This window comes from Muntiacus reevesi, chromosome 22, assembly GCF_963930625.1.
Source record: "Muntiacus reevesi chromosome 22, mMunRee1.1, whole genome shotgun sequence".
Lineage (NCBI taxonomy): Eukaryota > Metazoa > Chordata > Mammalia > Artiodactyla > Cervidae > Muntiacus > Muntiacus reevesi.
The window spans coordinates 481,830-489,738 of record NC_089270.1 but is presented as its reverse complement, the minus strand read 5'-3'; the positions used below and the strand labels follow the sequence as shown (position 1 = coordinate 489,738).

Below are 7,909 nucleotides of genomic sequence, written 5' to 3'. Positions count from 1 at the left end.
AATAGCCATCCTTGGCAATGTTGTGGTTCAGTCTCTAAGTTGTGTGCGACCCTTTGTGACCCCATGGACTGCAGCATGCCAGGCTTCCCAGTCCTTCACCATCTCCTGGAGTTTGCTCAAACTCACATCCATTGAATCAACGATGCCAACAGCCAACTGTAGAAGCAAAGCTGTGTCCATTGTCAGATGAATGAATCAGGAAAATGTGGTCTCCATACAGTGGAATATATTATTCAGCCATAAAAAGGAAGGAAATTCTATGAAAGAAGCCAAACACCAACAGTACATTATGTGACTAGTTGTATCAAGTATAAAAAGAGGCAAAAATAATGGATAAATTTGGGAACTGGCTGGTGTTCACTTTGGGGATGGTAGTGACTGAAAGGTCTTATATGTTCTTAAATTTCTATTCCTTGATCCAATTACTGACAACATGAATGCCTTCCATTTCTGAAAATCCACCGAGCAAGGGAAAATGTGATTTTCTTTATGTATATTACACGTTGCAAACATTTACTTACAAGGAAAAACATACGTTATAGGGACATTTAAAAAAAAAAAGGGGAAGGCGATTCTGACACCTGCTACAAGGTGGATGAACCTGCGAATATTATGCTCAGTAAATAAGCCAGAGACGAAACGGCAAGCCCTGCACGACTCCACACAGATCATGTTCCAGGAGTCGTCAGGACGACAGACGGGGCTGAGGGAGGGGACGGGGAGCTGTTGCCGGAAAGGCTGAGTTTCAGATTCAGAAGACGCACAGGTTCTGGAGTGGATGACGGTTGCTCGACCACGTGAACGTACTGAACGCCACAGCTGTCACCAAGAGCTGGCTAAGATGGCACAGAACAAAACCTCACAGCTGTTCTCACCAAGATTCACTTAATTTTCTTGATTGAAAAACAAAAAACAACTCTCCAAAGACTGCCGCAGGCCTTTGGTTGATTTCCAGGGTCTGAAGAGGTCAGTTCGGACCATTTGGCCTGTTTTCTCGTTGCTCCCACGACGGGGAGCGTTTTCCGAGGCCCTCGCTCTGCCTTTCTTGCTGCGGTCCTGGCATCCGAACCAGGGTGAAGACACATGGCAAATTCCGCTGCACAGACAGGCCTGTGTTCAGGGGCCAGGCTGCTGCACAAGGAGAGAAAGTCCATGTTTCCAGCCAGACGGAGGCGGAGGTCCCCTGGGGCCTGCGGGCGGCCGCGGGCCTCCCCCGGGAAGGTGAGGCCTCCTGCAAGGCACACTCGTTCACAGGGGTGACACCCCCCGAGGCTGAGCAGTGGCAAGGCCCCCCCCACCAGATCTCCCTGCAGGAGCGAGGGGAGCCGGCTGCTCTTAGGGGCTCAGCTCACCCAGCACCCACTCCTGGGCCCCCTGGGTCCATAGAGGCCATGAAGTTATACCCTGGACCCAGCGCTCCCTGACCTGGCGCAGGCCCACCAACCGGAAGTGCCAAGAAATCTGCACTCAGGATGAGTAGACTGGGGTGGTCCTGGGGGAGACAGTGGCTAGCTGCAGGACTCCCGAGGCGAATCCCTGCATGCTGGGTGGACTGACCTCTGTGCAGGAGCCCTGGCTATAATCCAGGCGGGGGCCTTGTCAGGAGGACACGAGTTGCCCAGGCAGAGGGAGCCGCAGTGCAAATGCCCTGGGGTCCCTGGGGGGCGGGTGTTGGGACAGGAGGGCGTTGAGGGCCCCTGGGAGCGCTCAGCCTCAGGCGCAAAGCCCGTGTGGCCTCTGGCTGTGGCCTCTGGCAGGATCGCAGCCCTTGGTCAACGTCTGGTGAGTTGGCCACTCAGCAAACAAACGTGCCCCTGTCAGCTGGCCAGACCCTGGGAGTCAGACTGCACGCCGCGCCTGTGCGCTCCCGAGGAGACAGGCGGCCCCGCGGATGCCCGGCCGAGCCAGCCTGGTGGCCGGTCCATCCCCAGGGCCCTGCCTGAAGGAGCCCTTGTTACCCTGGCCCCTCAGGCCCCCGGGTTCCGGGCCGTGGCGGGGCCCAGCCCGGGCACAGACATGACCGTGTCCCTGTGTGCCTGGCCCACCCTCAGCAGCTCACACTCCTGAGATCCGCAAGCCCCACTGGGGGCAGCACAGACTCGGCCCCAAGTCCACCGTGAGCAGCACTTGGCTGGGAGACACCTCCTAAAACCGGGGCGGCTGGGAGGACGGGCCGTCAGCGGCTCATCCTGTGCTGAGCTCCGCGTGAGCCACAGCGGCGCCCGCTGTGGGAAGGGGGCGCAGACAGGCATGGGGATCGGGGCACAGACAGTGCTCTGCCGCTGGGGTGGGGGTGGGGCGGCCAGGGAGCCTGGGGTCTGCAGAGGCCTGGCCACAGCACAGCCCCGAGCTTCAGCCCCCCAAAGTCACCCCAGGAGTGACCCTGGTCTCAGCGTCCACCAAGAGCCAAGCAGTCACGGGACAGCGCAGTGCTGCTGGCCCCCCGCCCCGGCCGATGGCCGCGGTCACTCCTGTGATCCTGATGCTGAGACCCGGGGGAGGAGAGGCTGGTGGGGGGATGCCGGGGGGGTACTGGGCACATGCTGATGGGCAGATGACTGGCGGGGCGGGCGGAGCTGTGTGCAGAGGGAGCTGTGTCTGTGGCGCTGCCAAGTGCTTCCCAGGCCTGACCCCAGGGGAGGTCGCAGGAGGAGCCTGAGGGTCAGAGTGTCTGCCGTGCACCTGGGACCCACAGGGTCAGCTGGGCCCCGCAGAACAGGGCTGAGGACTGGCCCTCCCGTGCCCTGCTGCGTCCCAGGACCCCAGGCCCTCGGGGGGACCCCAGGTGCTCTCGGGTTCTCTCCACCGCCGAAGGAAAGAGCTCCCTGCTCGCCCTCCCTTGGGCCTTCCTGGGGTAGCCCTGAGCAAACAGGCTCCAGACTTCAATCCCCTCTGGCTGCCCGTCGAGGCGGGGGCGGGGGGCCTGGAGCACTTGGCAGGCGGGAGCATTCTGTTGTCCCGTGACTGCGCGGTTCTTTGGCGGACACTGAGACCAGGCTCCACTCCTGCAAGTGAGAGGCCGCCCCAGCGGGCAGAGCCTGTCCGTGTGGACGGGGGGCTAGGAGAGGAGCCTCCTGCAAAGGGGGGCAAGCCCCTGGACTCGCAGCCCTGGGTGGCAGCAGGCCGGGGCAGCCTGAGTGTGTCCTCACTTCCCGCACGAGACGGCCTGGCGCCCCGGCCGCCTCCTTCCTCAAACCCGAGCCAGCCACCTCCCCGAAGGCAGGGAGTGAACAGAGACACCTCTGCCATTCTGCTGGAGTTCGGAAGGGTGGGGGACGTCCCATCCGTGGGACGAGCTGCGTCCACACATGGCCGGCCTTTCTGCAAGGACGTCAACCAGCACAACACACCCCACGGACAGGCTCGGTCTCCCGGGGAGCCCGGCAAAAAAAATCCGTATGTCCAGCGGTTTTCTTTTTGAAAAAGAGTTGTTTTCATAAAGCACTCCTATGTTAACGTGCAATAGGTTCGTTTTTCAGTGAGTTAGTAAATCTTTTGAGCTCTTCCTCTCAAACATTTTGAGCATCTCAAACACGGTAAGCTCGATGGATGTCACCGTGGGAGGGTGTGTGTCTCAGTGACTTTTCAGAGTGTAACTGGTCCCCCGGCCAAGGGGGTGGCAGGCCACTGCCCTGGGTGTTGTCGAGGCCTGAGGATATGTGGTCTGAAGGTCAGGTTCACAGCTGCTCCCACGGTGGGGTCGTTTACTTGAAATACAGGTTAGATTATCTCTTTTTGTTTGTGTTCTATTCTTGTTGATTCTGTTTATTTTTCTCTTTTTTTGGAGTATGTAAAACATTAACGTGGTTTCAAAAATCAGAACGTTTTCTTTTGAGCTTTGAAGCGTGCTGGGCGGTTCCTAAGAGCGGGACCCCCCACTGCCCTCCGGTTCGCCCCCGTGATGAGGGCTCTGGAAACGTCTTCCTGACGCTGAGCAGACAAACTCCAGGACCTGCTGGCGGTTCCCTCCCGCTGGGCATGCTGGGAGTCCTAGCCCCTGGGGGAAAGTGGGGGCCCCGGGGCCGCCTCCCGGTCCCCAGGGAAGGGCGGCCGTGTGGCTCTCACTGCCCTCGGAGGGATGGCGTCCAGATGGCCGTTCCGTGCACAGGAAGGAACTGTGTCCACTGAGCCCGGAGCCCCCCCAGCAGTGTCCCCAGCGCTGGGCCTGACGTCAGGCCTGACCCCGGCCCCCCACGAACCACCCCGTCCCGAGGGCAGCACACGCCAGTGGCCCTGGCCCAGCCCTCCTCCGGCGCTGGCTTTGGCAGGCCGCCCCCCCCTCCCCGGCCGCGGGGACACACCAGGGAAGGCCTGATGGGAACCGGGGCGGGGGGGTGCGGGGGGGGGGCGGGAAGACAAAGGAAGGGGTGCGGCGGGGGCGGGCACCAGGGGAGGAGTGAGTTCAGCGCTGGAGCATCTGCTCCGCGTCAGAGCCGGCGGGTGGCCAGGCCAGCACGGAGGTCCGGCTCTCTCCCCGCGTCCCGTCTGCCGCGGTGCAGGGCCTGGGGCCTCGTTGGCCGGCCAGGGGCCATCTGTGGCATAAATTGGAGCCGTGGGCTCTTGCTGGGACTTCAGCTGTCTGCAGCTCAGCGCCAGTCGTCCCGCCTCCTGCTGGGTGAGTATGCACGTCCTCCCAGCCCCCTGGTCCCCAGGGTCGCCTGGCGCTGGCCCCCAGAAACCAGCAGTACCCCCCCCCGGAGGGAGGCCCCTCCACTGAGGCCGGGTCGGCGACCCTCCCGTCCCTGGGGTTCCCTGGGATGGCAGCGCCAGAGGCGCGGCACTGGGGAAAGCCCCGGGCCAGGCGTGACCTGCCAGCACCCTGGGCTGCTGTAACCCGACTCGGCCTGGGACTCCAGCCATGGGGTCTGGCCCGGCCCAAGCCAAAGAGGGAACTCCGAGGGAGGTGCCTGGTGTCCTGGGGGCTCCACTCCGGGGACCAGGGGAGCAGCACGTGCCCCCTTCTCGTAGGTGATGGGAACCCCACGTCTGGCCTTCCCCCGGGTGGCTGCCCTCTGGGCCCTCCTCCTGGCCTCGCTGGGCAGCGCGACTGGCCAGCCGCTGGGGGCAGAGCCCATGTGCACGGCCCAGCCGCTGGCCAGGTACAGCATCACGTTCACGGGCAAGTGGAGCCAGGCGTCCTTCCCCAAGCAGTACCCGCTCTTCCGCCCTCCCGCCCAGTGGTCGTCCCTGCTGGGTGAGTGCAGCCCCCGCCCTGTCCCTGGGGCGCCCCGTGGGGACCAGAAGGGCTGGTTACCCAGCAGAGGCTCCGCACCCCTCACTTCAGTGCAAGAGACATTTGCTAAGGTCTTCCGTGCACCGCAGCTGTGCCCAGCCTTCAGGACCGTGGGGGGCAGGGTCACACAGCAAGGTGCCGGGGTGGGGGGCTCCTCACTCAGGCAGGTGGTGTCTGTCCCTCCCACCCGGGGTGCTGGGTTGAGGGTCCAGGCGGCGTCCCCAGGGTGGCGCTCACCCAGGCTGGCGGCGGCACCCCTCAGGGGCCGCACACAGCTCGGACTACAGCCTGTGGCGGAAGGACCAGTACGTGAGCAACGGGCTGCGCGAGTTCGCGGAGAGGGGCGAGGCCTGGGCGCTGATGCGGGAGATGGAGGCGGCGGGGGAGCGGCTGCAGAGCGTGCGCGGCGTGTTCTCCGCCCCCGCCGTGCCCAGCGGCACCGGGCAGACGTCCGGGGAGCTCGAGGCCCACTCCAGGCACTCGCTGGTGAGGGGGCAGTGGGGCAGGCGGGCAGGCGGGCGGGCGGCTCGGGGGCCCCTGCTGAGCACTCGGCCCCCAGGTGTCCTTCGTGGTCCGCATCGTGCCCAGCCCCGACTGGTTCGTGGGCGTCGACAGCCTGGACCTGTGTGACAGCGGCCGCTGGCGGGAGCAGGTGGCCGTGGACCTGTACCCCTACGATGCCGGGACCGACAGCGGCTTCACTTTCTCGTCCCCCAATTTCGCCACTGTCCCGCAGGACACGGTGACAGAGGTGAGGGCCGGCGGCTCTCTGGACCCCAGGAGGGTCCCGGGGAGGCCCGCGGAAGCCCGCAGCGGGGGGCCGGCGCCTCAGCGCGCCCCAGGTTCGGACTCGCCCTCTCCCCTGCAGATCACGGCCTCGTCTCCCAGCCACCCCGCCAACTCCTTCTACTACCCGCGGCTGAAGGCCCTGCCCCCCATCGCCAGAGTGACTCTGGTGCGGCTCCGGCAGAGCCCCAGGGCCTTCGTCCCACCCGCCCTGGACCTGGGGGCCGGGGGCAACGAGATCGTGGACAGCCTTCCAGGTGAGCGTGGTTCCCACCCCACCCTTCACACACGTGACCCCGCTGCCAGGCGCTGGCGCTCCCAGCGGACAGGAGCGGCTCTCTGGTGTGGGCGTCATTCCGGCAGATGCTTGGACACCACCTGGTCCTGGGTCTCCAGCTCTGGCCTCTCACCCTTAGAGACCCTTGAGAATCAGTGTCCGCCCCGCAGACTGACCCCAGGGGGAATGCCTGTGACGTGACAGCTACCACGGTCACCGAGGCGCCCCGGCCTCCACGTGCACCCCCCAGGGGCACCCCCCACACCAGGGCCCGCCGGGCTCAGCCCCACCGCCAGACTCCAGTACCGATCACCAGGCCACACAGCCTGGAGAGGCGATCCGTCCATTCTGAGCCAGGCTGCTGGGGGGCCACGTGGGGCGGGAGGACAGGTTACACCCGGAAAGGCCTCTGGCACTCAGACGCCCAAGCACAGGCCCTGGGGTTACCTGCCTTCAGAGGGGGGTTGGAGGGGAGCGCTGGGCCCCGGACGCAGGTTCTGAGAGGTTTGGGAGCTGGTGCGCTCAGCTCCAAGCTGGGGAGCAGACCCGCGCAGCGTTTCCAGTTGAAAGCCCTTCAGGCTTCTACTGCTCAGAAGTGAGTGGTGAGAGGTCGCAGTGCCCACCCCGTGTCCCTGATGACTGAGGACGAGCCCAGGGGGCCCCTCTGGTCTTCCTGGCGCCGGACGCTGGGGGCGGCGCCGCGGAGAAGGGGCGAGCGTTGGGCCGCGCGCGCCCGGCGGTCGGCTTCCCCAAGGGTGGGCGCCCGAACAGCAGAGCGGGCGGTGGAGGACCCGCGGGTCTGTGATCGTCCGCGCGCGGTTCCCCGCCCCTCCTCCTGCCTGCGCGGGTGGAGGGTCTCAGGACGGAGACCCCCACCCGTCGCCCCGGTGGCTTTTAGGGGGCCTGCGTGCTGGCGGCGCCCTGGGGCTCGCTCCCCAGCGCCCCGAGGAAAGCGCCCGCGTCCCCACCCGCCTGGAGGCGGCCTGGGGCGGGAAACCCTCCCGCCGCGGCCCCGCCCCCCACCGCCCCCCTGTCGCCCCCAGACCCGGAGACGCCGCTGGACTGCGAGGTCTCCCTGTGGTCGCCCTGGGGGCTGTGCGCCGGGCCCTGCGGGCGGCTGGGGGCCAAGAGCAGGACGCGCTACGTCCGCGTGCGGCCGGCCAACCACGGGGCGCCCTGCCCGCCGCTGGAGGAGGAGGCCCCCTGCGACCCCGATAACTGCCTCTGATGCCCGCGCCCGCCCGCGCCCGCGCAGAGACTGGCCCCGGCCCGGCTGCGAAATACCTCAGACCTGGGGCCCCGGGTCACCGGCCTCGTCAGGGGCCCGTCCCAGCTCCAGAATAAAGACCGGTGTCGCCCACACCGTAGCCCTGGCCTCGTGCGTCCCCGGCGGAGGGGCGGGCAGGCGGGGCGCACGCGCCGCGGGACTTTTCCCCAGGAGCAGGGGTCACCCTGCGGGGATGAGCCGGGGACCACCACGCGCACAGGCGCGCACACACACACACACATGCCGCACACACACACACACACACACACACACGGCACACACACACACGGCACACACACACACACACACACACACGCACACACACACACACACAGCACACACACAC

General features: G+C 65.5%; 1 protein-coding gene across 1 annotated transcript; it reads left to right on the top strand.

Annotated features, from left to right (window-relative positions):
* The first annotated feature begins 4,397 nt into the window (after positions 1 to 4,397).
* Positions 4,398 to 7,663, top strand: SPON2 (spondin 2). Its single transcript, XM_065914154.1, has 6 exons — positions 4,398 to 4,615; positions 4,969 to 5,194; positions 5,496 to 5,719; positions 5,793 to 5,984; positions 6,102 to 6,276; positions 7,340 to 7,663. The coding sequence occupies exons 2-6, from the start codon at positions 4,972 to 4,974 to the stop codon at positions 7,522 to 7,524; spliced, it is 999 nt and encodes a 332-aa protein (XP_065770226.1). The 5' UTR covers positions 4,398 to 4,615; positions 4,969 to 4,971; the 3' UTR covers positions 7,525 to 7,663.
* The last annotated feature ends 246 nt before the right edge of the window (positions 7,664 to 7,909 follow it).

What these genes read in the sequence shown, in the direction of transcription:
- SPON2 (XM_065914154.1), top strand. Translation starts at nt 4,972, where the DNA reads ATGGGAACCCCACGTCTGGCCTTCCCCCGGGTGGCTGCCCTCTGGGCC. An exon ending in CCCACTCCAGGCACTCGCTG is followed by an intron (nt 5,720 to 5,792) that starts GTGAGGGGGCAG and finishes CTCGGCCCCCAG; the next exon opens with GTGTCCTTCGTGGTCCGCAT. An exon ending in CGCAGGACACGGTGACAGAG is followed by an intron (nt 5,985 to 6,101) that starts GTGAGGGCCGGC and finishes TCTCCCCTGCAG; the next exon opens with ATCACGGCCTCGTCTCCCAG.